General features: G+C 42.1%; 1 protein-coding gene across 10 annotated transcripts in view; it reads right to left on the reverse strand.

Annotated features, from left to right (window-relative positions):
* The window catches only part of LOC117402946 (transcriptional-regulating factor 1), a 68,410-nt gene that overhangs the window by 5,494 nt on the left and 43,462 nt on the right, over window positions 1–19,454 (reverse strand). For 5 of the 10 annotated variants that reach the window (XM_034004658.3, XM_034004656.3, XM_034004653.3 and 2 more), the window contains 13 exons: window positions 13,509–13,588; window positions 13,307–13,421; window positions 10,995–12,789; window positions 10,493–10,542; window positions 10,101–10,251; window positions 7,598–7,867; window positions 5,818–6,136; window positions 5,234–5,300; window positions 4,752–4,891; window positions 3,892–3,995; window positions 2,802–2,877; window positions 1,600–1,688; window positions 517–630 (listed from right to left, as the gene is read on the reverse strand). In XM_034004658.3, the coding sequence (XP_033860549.3) occupies window positions 517–630; window positions 1,600–1,688; window positions 2,802–2,877; window positions 3,892–3,995; window positions 4,752–4,891; window positions 5,234–5,300; window positions 5,818–6,136; window positions 7,598–7,867; window positions 10,101–10,251; window positions 10,493–10,542; window positions 10,995–12,497 (2,883 nt within the window). In that variant the 5' untranslated portion in view covers window positions 12,498–12,789; window positions 13,307–13,421; window positions 13,509–13,588. Of the gene's footprint in view, window positions 1–516; window positions 631–1,599; window positions 1,689–2,801; window positions 2,878–3,891; window positions 3,996–4,751; window positions 4,892–5,233; window positions 5,301–5,817; window positions 6,137–7,597; window positions 7,868–10,100; window positions 10,252–10,492; window positions 10,543–10,994; window positions 12,797–13,306; window positions 13,422–13,508; window positions 13,589–19,454 lie in introns of all 10 variants that reach the window. The other 5 variants (XM_034004657.3, XM_034004659.3, XM_034004660.3 and 2 more) reach the window with 5 other exon arrangements.

A 19,454-nucleotide genomic window follows, 5' to 3' on the forward strand; every position in this document is an offset into this window, starting at 1 on the left:
TCGTTTCACATCCCTCAACCTCCCCCCGTCACCATCTCATTGGTTCCTGATTGCCCTCATGGCCAGGCAATCGTTCCTTTGCCAAGCAGGGTCAAGGCAAAAATGTCTGCATAATAACTGGGGCAAAAATCTATGAAAAAAAAAAAAAAAAATCACATTTCTGTGTGCTTCAGTATTAATTAGTCTTTTTCCAAACAAGTTGCAGTTCTCTCTATTTTTAGAGAACATGGTGTTCAAGTAGACAGTTTGTGCTAAATCCTCATCAGTGACACTGAACAGCCTTGGAAACGGGGGTGGTCTGTCAATGACCACAGCCATGTAACAGTGTCCATGTACATCATGCTGAGAATCTTAATAAATCAGCAGTAATACAAGGCTAGGATTCATGCTTTCCGACATGGCTCTCAGTTGTGCTCTGTCTTTAATTCTGGGATTCTGTCTCACGATTTCCTCTCAGACAACATGTCTGAAAAACTATTAAAAAAAAAAAAAAAAAAAAAAAAGGACAAATCTCACCATGTCTTCGTCATTGATGTCTGCCTGGCGGGTCCGGTGTCTTTTCCCCAGACGGAGTTTCTTCTTCCATGTGTAATAGTACTCCACACACTGAGATACTGTCTTAGTCTTCACCTGCAGCAGTGTATTTAAGGTACTTTTACTTAAAGTAACAACATAGGAACATTACAAAACTTACGAACAAGAGGAGGTCATTTGGCCGATCAATGCACGTCTTTCCTTGTAGCTGATTGTTCTAAAAACTTTGTCAAGTAGGGTCTTGCAGAATCCCAGTGATTTAGCATCAACAACATAGTCAGTTGACCCATTCCATACCCTCACCACTCTGTGTAAAGAAGTGACTCATACCCTCTGCCTTAAATCTATCCACTTAATTTCCAACTGTGTGTCTTCTGGTCCTGGTTTCTGTGCTGTGCTTAAAGTATTGGTTAGGTTTAACTTTGTCAACTCCTTTTAAGAGTGTAAAAACATGATTAGTCCCCTTAACTCTTTAGTTACTGTAAATCCTTGGTGTTATACTAGCAGAATAAAACCACCACCTTTGTATACCTACACGTGGCCCAAACCGTGCACATTTTCATTTTTTAGATTTAGTAAGGTGAGACCTGAGATCAGACGTGATCCGAATCCCATGGTGCCCTGGCTGCATGCTAATTGAAGCAACTGCCAGATGAAACACCAGTGACATTCACAAACACCATTAGTTATAGTAGATTTGGCTTCAAGTGGCATGCAGTTTTGCTTAATACACCATTTGAGGTAGCTAGGGTTATTTGTAGCTGACAGAGCTTACACACAGCTGTGGGAGAAGCAACACTGCAGACGGAGGCAGACAAACTGCAGAACTGATTAAAGGATTTGAGAGCAATTCTTTTTACGGTGTTGGTTTCAACAACTCATAATAGGATAATTATACATTTGGAGATTAGGGGGTAGACATCATCTTTTCAAATTAGTGTCTGTGTGTACAATTAAGAGGAACCTAACCAGTAGTATTTCAGCAAACCCTGGTTGTAGAGTTTCCCCATTCACATTGCAACAGTATCTACAATGAATTTGTAATCAATACAAAATTCAGCTTACTGTTTTCTGTATAAGGGAGAAGTCTTTGTTGTGTGTGGCTAAGGCTTTGTTGAACTGCTTCTTCTCCAAAGGGGTCCATTTATCAGATCCTAGGAATGGGAAAAGGAGTAGAAAGAGTATAGTAAAAAAGCTAGCAGGTGGAAATAGCAGTGGCAAAGCTGGGAAGTTTATAAAACAAACATGTGATGCTTGATAACTACTGATTTAAAGATTTGTGTACAGGGTCCCTAATCTCTTCCAGTCATGAAAAAGAGAAAAGGAGGTAGTCTGCTAATTCACATGTATTTACAGGAGTCATGCTAATGCTAATGAGTGCAGGTTTCTGCAGGAGGCTTGACAGGAGCCAGGAGGAGATTACCTCTCTACACAGTGAAGGAAGGAAGTGGCCATTATGTTATCTGTTAACATACTTGCAGTGTTTCAGTTACTTCACTTGAGGTTTTATTTGGCGTTTTAATTTGTTCTTTAAGATCACTTCATGGGATCAGATCAGAAATCTACATTATTATTATTATTTATTTCTTAGCAGATGCCCTTACCCAGGGCAACTTACAATTGTTACAAGATATCACATTATTTTTTACATACAATTAACCATTTATACAGTTGGGTTTTTACTGGAGCAATCTAGGTAAAGTACCTTGCTCAAGGGTACAGCAGCAGTGTCCCCAACCTGGGATTGAACCCACGACCCTCCGGTCAAGAGTCCAGAGCCCTAACCACTACTCCCACACTGCTGCCCGCAAATTGTTATCAGATTTTATCAGAGTTGTTTTAAAATTGTTATTTCAGTTCAGACTTTTAAAATCCACCAGCCTGTACTTGAATCACAAAAACTCTCAAAAGTGGCCGAGATAAGGGACTAAGGTGGCACAGTGTGCTACTTCCCAAGCCTTTCATCTCTGGAGACATAGGTTCAAATCCACACTATTTGTCAAGAGGCCTAGGGCTCAATGGCAGGGGAGTGTTCAGTTGGAAATTGAGGTGAGTTTACAGAACTGTAAGGAACGCTGTCATGTTGCTATCTGGCTCTGTACCAAACTAAAGATGTACAGGCCTTGAAGGGAGTAGATATGTACTCTCTAATAAGCGGGCCCCTCCAGGGTATGGGTACAATGCTCAGTGGCAGGGCAGACTCCAGCGCTGTCATTCCAGCACAGCACAAAATGACTTTGTGAGAAAATAAAGAGAAACCAGCCTACCAGCGTAGTGGTAATCAGCCAAAGGGTGAGATTTTGGTCTCATGGGCTTCAACAGCAGCAGCTTTTCCACAGTATCCTGGGCAAGGGAGAAAATGGGAAACATTGTATTTATTTGGAGGACAAAGGCCAGACCTGCAGGTGTCCGCTTGGGCGCCTGACCAGCAGGCCTCCCTAACCCACAGGAGCGCCAGAGCCAATGTGACGCTCCCTTCGGAGTCCCCAGCGAAGATCGTCCACGTCACAAAGCCAGGACGCAAACCTGCACTTTAATGACTGACCCTGCACACCACGCGACTGCGCTTCTTTCAGGTGAGCCACTCGGGGACCCTGAAAATGGGAAACATTTTAAGTGGACTGAAAAAGATTGAGAATTTAAAGATATTTCAACCAAGACAACAAGGTTCAACTGACCTTTTTTTTCTCTTCTAGAATTCAGATGGGACTAAAATTCACCACATACACTGACCTCCCCAGGGTGTTTAACAGCAATTAAAATTACCTATTGCATGGATGCTATATTTAGGCAGCACGTTGAGTCCACTTCATTATATTTGAGATAATAGACATGTTCAGCTGGTTTCACAGACCCTGGATATCACTAGTATTGGACAACATTATTCCAAGCTGAGCTAATCTGGATCTGTAATACGGGTGGTTTTCCACTCGCCATTTTTCGAACGAGACCCAAACTGTGAAATTCTAGCTAAGGGCCGAGGGGGTCTCCCATCACTACACTTTTTTTTTTTTTGTTAAACCAACCATATATCTTGCCCACCAGAACCAAATTACAGCTCTCTCCGAGAAGCATTCCTTTTTTTGCGTAATCAGCCGGTCGTTGCATTTCAGTTGTATTCAGTAATATAATGCAACTTGACGCATTCATTACAGCAGTGGAAAAATGACCAGGCTTGTCCTAAGCCACACTGCGCTGTCTCGGCGTGGCCCTGGCACATCGCGGATGTACAGTGGAAAAAGAGGTATAAAATCATCCAATTGAGTTTCTGCAACAGGTAATTCAGCATATTCATAAACAATACTCCCCCACTCCCAAATAAAGAATGCCCTGTATTTGTTCCTTCTCATGACCCACCATGAAATCTCCTCTGGTCTCGAAAAGGCAGTGCAAAGCATATTCAGCATTAGTCCCTCCCCCTGGAAGCACACTGGAGCAGGCCATATTGACCAAGTCTTCCACTAACCGAAAAAAAACAAAAACAAAAAAAACAATTAAAAAAAACACACACTTCAAATGTTTACTTGACAGAAGTATATCAACTAAAAAGTCTAAAAAAAAAAAGAACAAGACAAAAAACAAAGAATACATTCAAATAATTTGTCACTTATCAACAAAACCTCTTGCTCATACATACACCATATTTCCTCTTACCGGTGTGGTGCTAGACATCGCTTAGGCAGTTAAATAAAATAATGATAGCTTCCAGGATATTGGAACAGTGTGTAAAAGTATAGTTAAGAATATATAAAATGAGCAAAACAAACAAGGTAAACATTAAAAGATCCACAACATGTTTGTAATATGCTAAATCTGAGGTGTCCCCTGTCACATTTTTTAAAAAGCCATCCCTATGGGGAAACATATGGGAATGTGTCCAGGTTAAATTGGACAAGTGATTGCCAATGTAATCTGGCGACCAGAATGTAAAAAGAATTCAGTTCAGGGATGTCCTAGTCATTCTAAAGCTTTGTGTCAAAGTGTTAACACATTTACCAAATGGCTCCTGCTTTTACCTGTCTGACAATTGGCTACCCTGTCACAGGGACATTACAGGAACTTTAGACAAAAGTTTAAAAAAGGGGTCATACAAAAGACACATTTAAGTACACAAAGCACTGAATTAGACTGAAAAACCCTGTGAAGTTGTGCACAGGTTCTGGATTTGTAAACGCGGGCGAGCACAGAGTTTGATCAGTGAACGCTCTTGACGATACCTCTCTGCCGAGCACCGGGGCTCTGCAGCTCTGCTCTTGGTGTCCACACCATGTTGGCCTTGTGTTGATCCCCCTCCACTGCCGAACGGCTCTGCAGCTCAGGAATCTGCGCCTGGAACCGGGGGCCAATGTTGATATGCCTGGAATACACCCGCCACTCTGTTAGACTAGCGGAGCTTCTCCATTTTTTTAGTCTGGGGGACCCCTTTTTTTAAAAATAACTTTGAATAGAAACCCCCAACTGAAAACAGAAAAGGAAATGCTAGTGATTCACAGAGGCACCCTCAACCCACTAGCTTATGTGCAAAGCAGCTTCTGGCAGCTCTTAATTTATTCAGCAGTATTAAAGAAGGGGGTTAGGAATTGCCATTTTGATTAGCTTTAGAATGTTGGATAATTACCAAACACGGATATATTTCGGTAAATTCACATATTTACTGGATTGCCGTGACTGTCTGTTGGATAACAGAAAGGCCTCTTACGGTTCAGTGTCGACAGCCTGCTCTCCCGGCCGGGGTGTCACTGGGACGCTGCTTCCATCAGCGCTACCTGCCAATGGGAAAGGACAGCTGTCAAATCAACAGTTCCAATACTGCTCACTAGTGTAAACCTCACAGATACAGTGGGTCCCACTGAAAATATCCCTGGTACCACTCTAAATCATGTGATAACTCGAGGCAAGTCAATCTGGAATGCGGGTAGCCTGCTGTGCAGCAGAGTGTGGCAGAGAGCTCTTAGGGATTTACTTGGCTGTACACCACTGTTCTTAAACAAGATGATTTCTGCTAAAGATTTGTTTAATACCCCCCTTCCCCCTCTTAGGAACTGTATGAACAAAGGTACTGTATTTTTAAAATGATTGACAACGAGGCTAGTAATGTATACGATAGGCTGTATTGTTTAAAATTGTTATATTGTTATAAAATACATTAAAAAAATAAATGTTACTGCTTGTATTAATGTTTAATTAAGTAATTGAGAACTCAGTTGGAATGAAAACCAGCAGACACAGGGGTCCCCCCAGGACCAGGATTGGGAAACCCAGAGTTAGCAGACCTGTACTCACTGGCTCTGCCCAGCAGCACCCGGGGGGTGATGGGTATTATGGGGGGCACGCCAGTGTGGAGGATGCTGCTGAAGAGGCCTGGGGCGTGCCGCACGGGGCTCAACATGGGCGGGGGTGTGTAGGGAGGAATCTCCCCCTGGATCCGTGGGGAGCGCAGCTGGCTCTGGAACAGGACTGCGCCCCCCAGAACCAGGCCGAGGGAGGGTGGGGGGATGATGAGCGGGTCTGGACGGTGCCGGTACTTCTTCTTGTCTGGATGGCCACGCCCCGCACTGACGCCTCCTGCCTTCTCATTCTTCAGCGGCTTGCGGACAGACTTCTGGAGGGGAGGGGGGTTCACAGTTATAGCACAGTAGAAATTAAAACCAAGCAAACAAACACTTATTTCTGGGCTGCCATGAAGACGTCATCCTACCAGGTTTATATTTTTAAACAACATCACTATTTAGAGAACACTTTATTAATGCACTTTTCCCAGCACTCCCAATCGCACTGGGGAAACCACTACTCTTTAGGATACAGTGAAGGTGGCATTTCATGATGTTTTGGGAATGTATTAAAATGTTTAATTTTAAACAACTGAATTATATTTAACCCTTTGCGGTCCATTAATTCAGCGCGTCTCAGGCGCGTCAGGTCCAATTTATTTTCACATGCACAGTTTATTTTAGACGCGCTGTTTAAGTATTTTTTTTCACAGTAAAACAGGTTTAAAAGGCACTGCATATCAACAGGACACTCAGTACTGCATCTCCAGCCCCACCCCACCCCTCGTTCACTGTTTTTTTCACATACTTCTTGATAGTAGTGCATACCGATAAATCATCTCCTGATCGCTTGTTTTAGCACCAAACTCCTCAATAATGTGATCCAAGTCATTATTTTATTACTAGAACATCTAAAAAAAGCTCTGCAAATGTCTGTGATATTCTTTGAGCGCTGGATGCAGAAGCAGCTATCTTGTTTGTTGATGTCCGTGTTATCTATGTGATGCTGGGGCTATCTGTATTCATGAGATACGCCCCTTTTTTTCGGCTTCTCTCGGCTCCTATCGATCTCACTCGGCCATTGAATGGTTTTCTTGACTTTTTCTGAAGAAAAAACGACCAGAGACCTGTTTTTTGCGTCTTTTTGATGATGTCGGACAGGGTCCGACATTGGACCGGAAAGGGAAAATTGCAATGTCGGACCTGGACCGCAAACGGTTAAAACAAATAAAGTGTACTTTTACGATAGTCCTTTGCTTTTCAAAAGAAGAGAATTGCCAGTAGTAGTCGAGTAGTAAGGTCTGTTTCAGACTTCGAATCCGGAAAGCATTTTGGACATGCGTGGAAGGTACAGCAACAGCTTTGCCTTGCACGAAGTGTGAAAAATCAGATAATAGGTGCTGAACTCACTTCCCTTTCAACATGTTTTAGTTCTAATGTTACTTTCGTATAAAGTACAATGCACCCAGGTGGTTGAATAAAAGTGTTGCAAGTTTTTTTTTTCTTTCACAATTGAAAAATAAATTTAAGAATTGTCCGCCAGCTCCTTCAGTGTTACAAAGGCTTAAAATAATCTCAGTGCCAAAACAGGATAGCAAAAACCTTGACCAAAGTAATGCATTTTGAATGGTTAATTTGATGCAAAAGGCAAGCACATGTGCACAACAAAAAACAGGCAAAACACCAAACAAAGCAATTAAAACCCTATGCATTCTGTGCGAGAGCTCTCATACCCTGTCTTACACAGAAAGCAGAGGGGGAGGAGCGACATGATGCGACATCACAACACTCACTGAGGAGGCAGGGTGGGCCGCTGCGAAGGAGTGTGGCGACTGCTGCAGAGGCTGTTGGGAAGCTGGCAGTGACGGCGGAGGTGTTGGCAGCGGTGGAGACTCGGCCATCCTTACCAGCACAGGCATGTCTCTGTCGGGGGGGCAGCAGGGAGTGGGCGCGAGGTCCGCGGCGGGCCGCACAGCAGGGGGAAGCTTTATGGGTACAGAGACAGGCATGACGATGGGCAAAAGGGGGTCCACCTCTTTGGGTACTTGCTTGTCCCCTTCATCCTGCACACAGACAAGGACACGGGCGTTCAGAACTCAGGGGGGCAAGGATAGCGAAAGAGAAAGAGAGGAAAAGAGAGCAGGGGAAGGGAGAGAGGTAAGACATGGAAGCTGGCCCATACAATAAATACCATACTGTAGAAGAGGCAAAACACACTTGGTTCACTATACCAAGACGTTTAGTATTTGTCAGTGTCTATACACAGTCCTTTAGGTGTACCATATAAATGTACACTAAAGTTTTTGCTACTTGTATATGGAAGGAGAAGGATAGAGTGAGAGCGATGCTCTGTGTGAATTCATGCTGTGAATGTATTATTCTAATTCGTTTTGTGTCTCTGACTGGTTTCTGAGCTTTTTGAACAAACTGAAATATGTTGAGCTGCATTGGAGATGAACTACTCAATAACCAAGATGTTTGGGGGGGTGGCAGCAATATTTTTTTTTTTTTTTTTTTTTTTAATTTAGAGAAAATACACATTTTAAAAAGGGGACTCTGTACTAACAGTACACTGTTATTGTGGGAAGCCCTGCCTAGTTCCAAGTTAGAGAATTTAGATACAAAGTTTCATCACAATGAGATAACTGGCTCTATGAGCGCCTCTACTATAGCCTGTCAGCCAGGATTCTGAATCTCCATGGAGTATAATAAATCACAACAAAAAAAAGCAATAGGGTCAAAGCACACAGATGAAGGTGGTAAACTAGCCTGAGATCTGAGATGAATGGAGTGATAACCAGGGCTTTAAAAATCTATTTTCTTACTTCTCATGAATTACTTTAATACTTGGTACATCACTTGTTTTTTGAGGCTATTCAGATATTTCAAATACAATGCTGTGCTGTAGATAAGCTTCTCTTCTGTAGTGCTGTATCTGAAACTCCCAAATTAGAAGCGTAAAAAAAACAAAAAGATTTACAACACAAGAAAAAAAGGGGACACAGTGATAATGTTGCTAATGCCAATGGATTAAGAAAATGGATTTAAAACGTAAAGGTTGCACTGGAACAGAGGATCCTCGAAGGTAACCAGCATGGTTACTGAAAGTGAGCCTCCACAAAACTTCCAGGTCTTAAATGTGCAGTTTTGCAATGAACACATGTTATAGTGAACATGACATCTAGTACTACACCAAGTTAAACACATCTCTGTCTGCTTTCAGGTAGTGTTACGCTTCCTTCAATGAGCAAGATGAAATTACTTTCTTTAAACCTAGATACTAGACATCATGTTTCAAAATGAAAATACATGCTTTCTATAACATGAGTTTCTTTCCAAACTGCACATTTGAGACCTAATAGAAGTGCAAAACAGGTAAACAGATTCATGTAACTTTTGTCAGCTGCAAACCACCAGGACAGTTCAAAAGGGTAGTTTTCTTATGATAAGCATTGTCAACAAGTGAAGCGTAGAAAGAGAAACAGCACAGAGGAACACACCAGCTTGTTCTTCACCTCCTCTCTCACCAGGAAGGCTGCGGTATTGAAAAAAGAAAGACAGGGACTCAGAGAAACCACATTTCAGAGAACGCAAACATCACAAAAGACAAATTCACAAGTGAGAAGCAGGTACAGTACATACAAGAGTCCTCGGACTCAGCGAACCGGCTGCCCAGCTTTAGTCAGCCAGCCTTTCACGTCTTATTTTCTGTACTGATCAAAGTACATCATATAAGGAATCCACTCGCCAGTCAGGAGGAATACATCAAAGGCAAGCACAAAGAATTAAACAATGAACCACCTGGAATATAATGGAAAGGTAACGCTCCGGATCAGTCTCACCTGTTCCTAGGTTAGTGCCGTCTCCCTGAATTTTGCAGCACAGGGATAGATGGGAACGTCTAGATAAAACATCCCCAAAGAATTCCCGAGCAAGGCATTTTATTATATACCACAGTAACTCCTCAACTCGTGGAACGTCACTTTCATGTGGAGGTTTTGTTTTGCTATTATACTGTATATGTCAACATTTGGATTGTTGTACATCTCAGATTTAACCCTTTTGTTTTTTCACCATAAGTTTTGGAAGTGATTGAAAACACATGGTTTTATTGTAATGCATTATGTCCACAGTCAGTTGATTTAATATACTGAATACAAGATCCCAGTACAAAAAAGCCACAAGCAAGCAGCAGGCGGCAAGCAACTGCGGACAACAGACATTGGGGACTGCAGCTTCCCCACACCCCTCCTTGCTGTCCCTTCGCTCGTCTCCCCTGGCCTCCCTGCTCCTCACCTGCTTGGGGCTGGGTGCGGTCCTCGTGCCCCCGTGTGACCTCATGTGGCCGTTGAGGGCGGGTAGACTCTTGAACTCCTTCTGACACATGGAGCACACCAGCTTGTTCTTCACCTCCACTCTCTCCAGGAAGCCTGTGTTATTGAGGGAGCTGTGTACACAGACAAAAAACAGTCAAGCAGACAGAAGATTTGGCCAATTCCCAGGTTATGAGCAAATGCGAGCCTTAAAAACACACGTACCTTTAATAAAACGCTTCTGCAACCACGGAAGAAGCTTAATTTATGAAGGAAGGCGGCCACAATAATTTCTACCCCCTCTGAAACCGATTAGTATAGAGATTTTCCATTTACTAATACGGAGCAGTACAGTGTATTACTAAATACATTTACCTGTGGTCAGGAGAGGTGGGATCTCGCCTTCTCTCTGATGTTAATGACACCTATGGAATATAAAGAAGACTTTTTACCTTCAGGTTTGAAACTCATCTAAAAAGGAAGAAACAAGCAGGCGGAGCACAGTACCAGAATCAAAACCCTGCTGTTCTCGTCTGCTACATCATATCACAGGTGCACTCAGCAATCACAGCAAGTAAACTATAGGCATGTTACGCGTTTAATATGAATTACTTTATTGTTTAAAATTACCTCTCTTTACAGTATTACCACTTATTGACAAACATGCTGTGCTGTACAGTACTACCAACTGTCTTTCAAATCTAAAAACAATGCAGCAATGTAGTTGCATACTTGCTAGTGGCAAGATCATTTTATCCCCTTTCGACACATGCCTGTGCCTGAGATAGACATCCAAGATGCCATAGAGGAATCTAAGAATTCACAGTGTTGCTTTATTAATATGTACAAACCAATTAATATCAGATACTGTAGATACCTGTGGCCAAAGCGTACTGGGTGACTGCTGCTTCTGTGCCCCTTTGCCGCTCGCCAGCTGCATGGTGGGCAGTGCCTCCCTGACACACCTCTGCGGCTGGTGTGGGGGACTGGGGAGACCCATGTGGGGTAGGACCTCGCTGCAGGCCAGGCCATCGTTTCTGCCCTCTGGGAGCCCAGAGACAGCAGTGGCAGCAGGGTCCCCTGGGTTCTGAAGCTGGCAGCTGGGCTCCAGCAGGTACTGCTTGGGTGGAGACTGCAGGGCACGCTCTTCCTCCACCTGCTGCTGCAAATGGGCGTTCTGCTGGTAGACCTGTATATGATACTGCTGCTGGGTTGATGCTGTCTGCTGCTGCTCCTGATAGTAATAGGGGGCTGCCCCTGAGGAGAGCTGGATGTGTTGGACAGGATGGGCTTGCTCCTGGGGAGAGTACTGGAGCTGATGCTGTACAATTTTCCGGTTCTGGTGGTATGGTGGTGGGGGAGAGAGCGGTTGCATTTGCTGTTGTTGCAAATGATGCATGGCTGCTTGTGCTTGCTTGTGGTAATAAGTGCTCCGTTGCTGCTGCAATTGCTGCAGGAGTACATGCGCAGACTGTTGCTGGGGTTTCTGCTGTTGCTGCAGATAGTACTGCGCTTGCTGGTGCTGTAGCATGTGCTGCTGGGACTGCAGGCTTTGCATCTGTTGCCGTTGTTGCAATGCCTGCAAGTGCTGCATTTGTGCCACCCGGTGCTGTTGCTGCTGGTACTCATAATAGAGCTGCTGCTGTTGTACGTCTGTTATCTGCTGTGACTTGGGCTGTGTGGCATCAAAGGACCTCTGCATCTGCTGTTGTTCCAGCTGGTACCTTTGCTGCTGCTGCACAGGTGTCTCCTGTGTCTGCTCGTGCAGGTGGGGCTTCTGGGAGAGGAGCTGCCGTAGGGCGCTGTCTGCAGTGATGTCAGCCAAAGAGGAAGAGGCAGCTGACTGCCCGTGTTCCGCCAAGCTGTGCCCGTTTCCGTCAGCGCTGCCTTGGTGGATCCGCAGGTTCTGGTTTGCAAAGACTTGGGTGAAGGAATCCAGCTTCTGCAACACACTGCTTGTGACTTTAGGCTGCCCATCTGCAGCCGTCTGGGCTGTGCAGCTATACTGGTAGCTCCTGGCACTGCCTGGGTCTGTAGACTCCTCAGGGCTGGGTGAGCCCCACATGAGGTTGGAGTTGACCAAGCTGCTCTGATGGTGGTTACCCGAGCCGGTCCATGACCCAGTCCCTTTGGCGGCCTCTGTCATCTCGGAGTAGCCCTTAGCTGACACTGGCATGGCCGCCCCAGCAGAACCGTCCCCGGGGTCATGAGGGAAATGGGGGGACACTGGGGAAGACTGGGGGGGCTCCAAGCTGGATGACCCATAGTTGTGGTTCAAGCCTCCACTCATAGTGGCCATGGGGTTTGGCTGCTGCTGGAAATAGCCACCGTCCGTGCCGTTCCCTGAGTGACTAGGCTTGTAAAGAGGCTGGTCCCCCATGCTGAGCTGTACTCGTTACAATGTTATTTGTTTTCAAATAGAAATTTAAAAAAAAATAAATAAAATTAAAAAAAATAAAATAAAATAAAATAAATTGGGACCTGAGATTCTCTGAGCAAGTGTTGGTTCAGAGTAACTTTATAACCCGTTTTTTTTAATAAAAAGAAATGTTTTTTTTTGTTTGTTTTGTTTTTTTAATATATATTTATTTTAATCCTGAATTCGCTCTGCTGCAGCCTCACATCTTCTGCACGCAGCGATGCTCTGGGCTAAATGGCAGGAGAAACAGCGTCTTCCAGCTGGACCAAAAACACGGAGAAAAGAAAAAGGAAAAGGATGAGATTACTACTGCTACTTTAGTCTAGGTTTCATACACTTAAATATTTAGAATGTTTAGCACATTTAACATGGTTGCAGTTGTACAAACTCCTTTTTGAGACATTGTGGAATTAATATTCCACATTTAATATTTTATCACATTATGTGAAATTCCAGGTATATAGGATGAAATATAGGACAGATATACATGTAATTGATAACTTCCATCCTGGCCTGGTAACTATATTCTTGTAATCAAACATGATCAAGGTTTCTTTTTTCATTTGGAGGAGAACTTGAAATATTTATTTTCTCTATGGATATTCTAAATCAACAACAAAATAAAAATAAATATTTTTAAAAAAGTTGCCAGAGGAGAATACTGAAACAAAACAGAACATGCAGACAACAAATGCTGTATTGTTATTCACACCTGGTTTCAAGAGTGCTCCACCACACACACACAAAAAAAAAAAGCTGCAAATACTCACTAAATGGGGGGCCTCTCATTCTCTGTTCGAAAGCCAGATGCACCGTCCTTTAGTGATGTACCAGGCGGGATGGCCTCCAAGCAGCTTGTTTGGACAGGGTTTCTTCTCTCATTACCTGCAACAACCAAGCAGGAGACTGAAGACAGGACTGTCTCTAGCAGTCCTCTACAGCTGGGAATGGAATACACGCACAGCACTGTACCTTACTGCCTGCACAACGTAGGGGTGCTTCTCTTGTGCTGGACATCTTAGGACAGCTGCTTCACACTATAATGGCCACACCTACAATGAAAGTAGAAATAACAAAAAAAAAAAAAAAAAATGTAGTCTTGTTTTGTGCTTTTCATTTTGGTTTTTAAAAAGCAAAAGATTAAAAAAAAAAATGGTTAAGCACCCTTTTCACCATGCTTTACTATGTTATATACAGTATATGCAATTTACTGTACCTGGCTTACCTGTGCTTTACCATAATTTACACGTTTTTACCAGAATATACTGCAGTAAACCTTCATATGGGTATAGCCTAAGAGAGCGCACAACCCCTGGACCCATGACACAATAAATAAAAGTAGCTGGTAACCCTTATAAAAGTTCACCATGATATTTTTGCACTTGTGCCATGCTTTTAATATGCATTTACAATAATTTACCCAGGTTTGCCATGTATTTTTAATTTGCTTTACAATGCTTATCTATGCTTTACTATGGTTTCACTGTGTTTATTACACTTTGCTATGCTTTACTATGAGAAACCTTTATAAAGGGACTGAGCTTAATGAAGTTTATAAGCCAATACAAGTCAGCCATTGTGTACATCAGTAGTCTTACAGCACAGATGTGAGACAAATGTGACGAGACTACATACAGTACACGGCTAACCCTTCCACCCAAAGACTTTCCACACTTCAATTCAACCATAGAAGCCTTAGGAGTCAACTGTGTGTTAGAGCGCTCATCCCTCTAACTGGTCCTTGAAACAGCTGGTGACAGCTACACTATCAATGAAATTCAGACTGCAACTTACACTTTACACCTTCTTCCAAAACATTAAACTACTCTGCAAAGCACTTTAAAAATAAATGTAATACATTTCCCTAGAACCAAGCTTTAACTACAGTGACAACACAACATGTAATGTGCCTCACAGGAAAACAGAAAAGGGGTTAAAACATTAGAAACACTGTAAACGCAACACCGTCTGAGATTTAAGTAAGGGGCTGGCCTCTCTGTAACACACACACACACACACACACACACACACACCCTGTGAAGCCACTTCCAGTATGGCAGCTATGCACTGTAGATCACTTCCTGTCACATGTGTCTAGACGGAGATGTAGATCAGAGTACAGGCATCAACTGCTGCTCTCCTTAAATGGAGTTGGAGGGAACACCAGACTAGAATTCAGGAAATGCCAGCTCATCTGGGCCAGGCTGCACTTGACACAAAATACTGGCACCCCAGCAGGCTACCAAAAACATTATCTTTCTTGTGGGTGAAACCATGCCAGTATCTGAAAGTAATTATCTTTAATTGCATTTTTTCATTCTATCCCCTCAGAGCTCTGGACCCGAAACCTCCCTGCCATTCAGTACCGGGTCCTCTCTCAAGCAGTGACGATTGTGCCAAACTGTGTGGTAACTTGTAATGTGGATCAATAGCCACCAGGGGGCCATGAAGTTGAGCCAGAGTCCAACCAAAGTAGCAGTAAATGAATTAAATCCCCCATTAATTAATAAAGAACCATACAAATAGCTTAGATTTTTAAAATATATTTAGTAAATAAAAAAAAAATAAAAAAGGTACTTGCTACAGTGCCTATGAAAAAAAAAGGCAGTGAACCTACAATAGGGTTCTATGAACGGGTTCAAATTCAAGTTCAAATCCTGGCCTCTCCAAGTTGCCAGGTCTTGGCTGTCGCATCGCACAGGCCAGGGAGGATAAAAAATAAAATAAAATAAATAAATCATCATCACTGTAACCCCTACTGGTCATGCTCCAAACAAGGCAAGCCAAGGACCAGAGAAGTTGAAGGGGATTGGCAAGGCAGCACAAACAAAAGGTTGTGAGTTGATCTTGAGCTCTCCGGAGTCTGTACTTGACTTGCAGCAGTATATAATTGGGCATTTCAAATTGGGAGGGAACTCTAAAAACACAATACGGCTAAAATCTACTGTATACCTGACATGCATATTTCTGACAATGGTTAAATGGTGAGAACTACAGCAGCAGCAGCAGCAGCATTAGACACATTAGCTTTGATAAATTAATCTTTCTGGCTTCCTGTTTTCTCTTTCAAGCAGATCTTTTTCATCTATTATAGATGGTTCTCTTTAAGATAACACATTCTGGTAATTGACAGGAGAGAAACTAAATAAAATGTGGGTCACAAGACAAGCCAGAGAATATTTGCAGCTCCACAAAAACATTACTTCAGTCTTCAGCCTATTAGTACACAACAATCCCCTGTGAGAACTTGCCAATGGATGTGCCCAAGTAATCTTTTTAAATGTAATTAACTTAGATTTTTCAATATATGTAAAATATGTATATTTTTGTTGTAAATAGTGAACAGTCTTTCTAACCAGAAGGGGTTTAGTCTCTCAACAACAGAAGAGGGGTAAAAGAAAATGGCCCACAATTCATAGCTTTTGGCACATTCTGCAAATGGACAGGAGATGTGTGTGCTCTCTGGGGTTTAGGGGCTAAACAGAAATCCATTCTACGAACCAGATTTGCAGTAATCCATGTACGGAGTGCCTCTGTCCACTTCCTACCTGTGTCACGTGGCATCATTGTCACTGGATATTCACCTCCCAGAATGCTTCTGCTCACGTGACCAACAATGTCATCTTTGGGAGATCAAAATAAACAAAGCCCTGTTTGGGCTCATTTCGATAAAAAGGGAGCCCAGAAAGTAAAATGTAGGCTGTGCTCTGCAGAGCTTAGTTCCAGTGGCAGTACAGGAACAATGTTAAAGCACATGAAAATAATAAAAGCATCTAGTACAGACATAGTGTGGAGGAGGTGAGGATTATTGAGATCATTGCAACTGTCTTTTGCTGAGCCAGATTACAGAATGCCGTGTTGATCTTTTTTTTTCTCTCCTAGTTTTCACCCTACCGACAGAGATGTCAGTTTAGTTAGTAACTGCTATTCTGGGACCGAGACTCGAGAGATGTTTAATACGTTTAAAAAGCAAGGATTGATTACGTTGTTTATTTTTTGGTCTTCTTTTTTTCCCTGCTGCTGGCAGTCCAACAAGTACAAACTATTGCTATTAGTAAAAGGAATTTTAAACGGAATATTGATCCTGCAAATGTCCCAAGTCTTTTGTTGAATTAACTTGATACTGTACTCGGAATAAAGTCAGTTTGGTGTGAACATACCTAGTGTGTCTCTTATATACAGTGTGATAGATTAGCAATTTGGATTTTAGCATAGTTTGAATAATTAGACTGCATAACATTTCTGTAATAATGCTATTAACCCTTTAATCAAAACAGACTATCGTGCCCCTGATGCTATTTTTTTTATATTGCTTCACTTTATACCTTTATATATGGGGCTTCTGATTTTCAATTTTTTTACCCCGAAATTTATACTCTCCTTTAAGAATTCAGCCGATACCTGTTAAGCCTTTCGTGCATCTCAATCACAACTGAGAAACATGTTCACAGTAAAAATTATTTAATTTTTTTTTTTTTTTTTTTTTTAACTTAAATGGGCTTTTAAAAACCAAGATAAATACTGGATAATCGATTAAAAAATAAAATGGTTTGTAAAGTGCATAGTTAATAAGAATATTTAAGTTTATCAATGAAACTACACTGAACGCCCTGCCTTGCCATTTAAGTATTTCTGCTAGACAAGCAGTGGGCGTGCTCTTCTTTTCCTGCTCGTGTTAACTAGCATCTGATTTGCTGGTCCCATCCTACCAGCGAATCAGTTTTGAAAATGCTTTGTAAGCACGCCCCTCTGTGTATTCAATGTAAACAAAAAGCAGGCCGACAGGCTTGTATTCCTGGCAAACACGTAAGTGAAATGTGAACATTAAAAAAAAAAACTGACTGTGTATAGTTTGTGCTTCTTTGGAGTTTCGAAATAAATTGTTAAACCTGTGAATAATACTGTTTGTTTTTTTCAAACCGGGCTGCGTGCTCCATCTGGGTTTCCTGACTTCTAGTCTATGCAAGTACAATCCTAGTACTATGCCAGTACTCCTACAGTACCACGCGTGAAGCTATATTAGTTAATTACCCATCACATTCCATTGTTGTGCACAAGCTTTTAATTAACAGCAACGATATTAAAATAATCACATCTCACGTGGAGGCTTAACTGACAGCCCTTAACTGAAGTAATTGAGAGCTCAGTTGGAATGAAAACCAGCAGATATAGGGGGTCCCCAGGACCGAGTTTGAGAAGCCCTGCTAAAAGCTGACCACATCATGAAAGTTCCTTGAGTGCTTGTAACAGTTTTGACAAAAATGTCACAATGACTCCCCCAGTAGTGGGGACTGGGGGGGGGGGGGCAAAGTCATTCAGTGTTAATACCCACAAGCTGAACTGGGGTTCAAATCCAGGATTCGGGCCCCTTTCTACAACCAACCTGCCAGAAAAGTAGTACCAGCAGTTGATGTATTTCTTTAAAATAAATAAATAAATAAATAAATAAATAAATAAATAAAATGGACAGGGTAAAAATATAAAATAAAACAATAATTATATCTGTTGCCCTTTAAGAAAAGACATAAACCAGTGTTCAACATCAATGGCATTTAGATAATGGATACTACAGTATACACAAATGCAAGACTGTCTTACTTGGCAGCGAGCGAGATAAACATTCAAAGCTGATTTTACAAACAATGTGCTTGAAAGATGAATATGATGTGTCCAGACGCCACTGGGAACTGCAGTCAGAGGCGGCATTGTACAGTACTGTAGCATGGCAACGGTCCACAGTGCAGTCTTTTTAATCATGTCTAGCCAGGAGGACCCGTTTCAAAGCTTGCTCTGTCAGGGGCATGTTCGTCAAACCCCCTGGAAAGGCAATTCATTATTAGGTTTTAAGCACCTCTTGCAAAATTATACAACCACTATATAACTGTGTTAACCCTTAAAAGTTTAATATTGCAAACTGACACAGTAATTTAGCAATTTACACCACATACTTTACCATGATGTTTACCATGCCTGCCTTTTTAGCAGAATATGCATCTATGTGGAGTTTAGAAAATTGTACATCAAAAAAAAAAAAAAAAAAAAAAAGGTTTTGGTGTTGAGATAATTATTCAGGTTAATAGATTATTCAGCTGATCAAATTGCATTTCTAGAACGGGGGGGGGGGGGGGGGGGACAGACTCAATTCAGTGGAATTTCAGGAATGTAAACACCCGGTGCGATTGTGTGGGAAATTATTTCTCTCTGTTGAGTTTCTAGCAAGAGGCCAAGCTTTCATTTATAGAGAATTAGCCAAGAGTGATTTGTAGAAAATAGGAATTCAACTATATTTATAGTTGTATAGTGCGTTTACACTTACAACTTGGAACTGAGCTGGCGTAGAGTCGATCAGATTAAAATATTCTTATCATTTGAGCCACGCATTTATAGCCCCTGAACTGTAGTGCATGCCGGAGGACATCTTATCGACCACCCCTTGCGTGAAGACATTTCCCCTCCCAAAAGTGTTTAAATTAACAAGCCTGTCATGATTTGTGTCACTTGTGTGTTTCTACTTCAAGGTAGCTACTGTTACTTCTTTGGTTTGGTAAATTAATAGGAAGGCAGTGATGAAAAGTTAGTGTCTTGTTCTTGCTGATATTTGCCTATTTGCATTTCATTTACTGACAATCACGTTTGCTAGCGATCATTGTTTAGTAGGGCAGTTTACATTCAATATGACGTCACTTATTTAATAGCCTACTCGGATAATCTCATGCATGGCAGTTTTCAGAACTTGAGATGTCTGTGTTCATTAGTTAGTTCTAATGAACACAGTGGCTCACAGATGGAAAAAACGGTGAATAAAAAATAAACGCGCCCATATCACCTTAAACTGTGTGAACTCAGTAACCATGGTATAGAAAAATGGCTGCGGTTTCAAAAGCGTGGCAGTTTATACCGCGGTTTACCATAAAACTG

Source organism: Acipenser ruthenus, chromosome 5 (genome assembly GCF_902713425.1).
Source record: "Acipenser ruthenus chromosome 5, fAciRut3.2 maternal haplotype, whole genome shotgun sequence".
Taxonomy (NCBI): Eukaryota; Metazoa; Chordata; class Actinopteri; order Acipenseriformes; family Acipenseridae; genus Acipenser; species Acipenser ruthenus.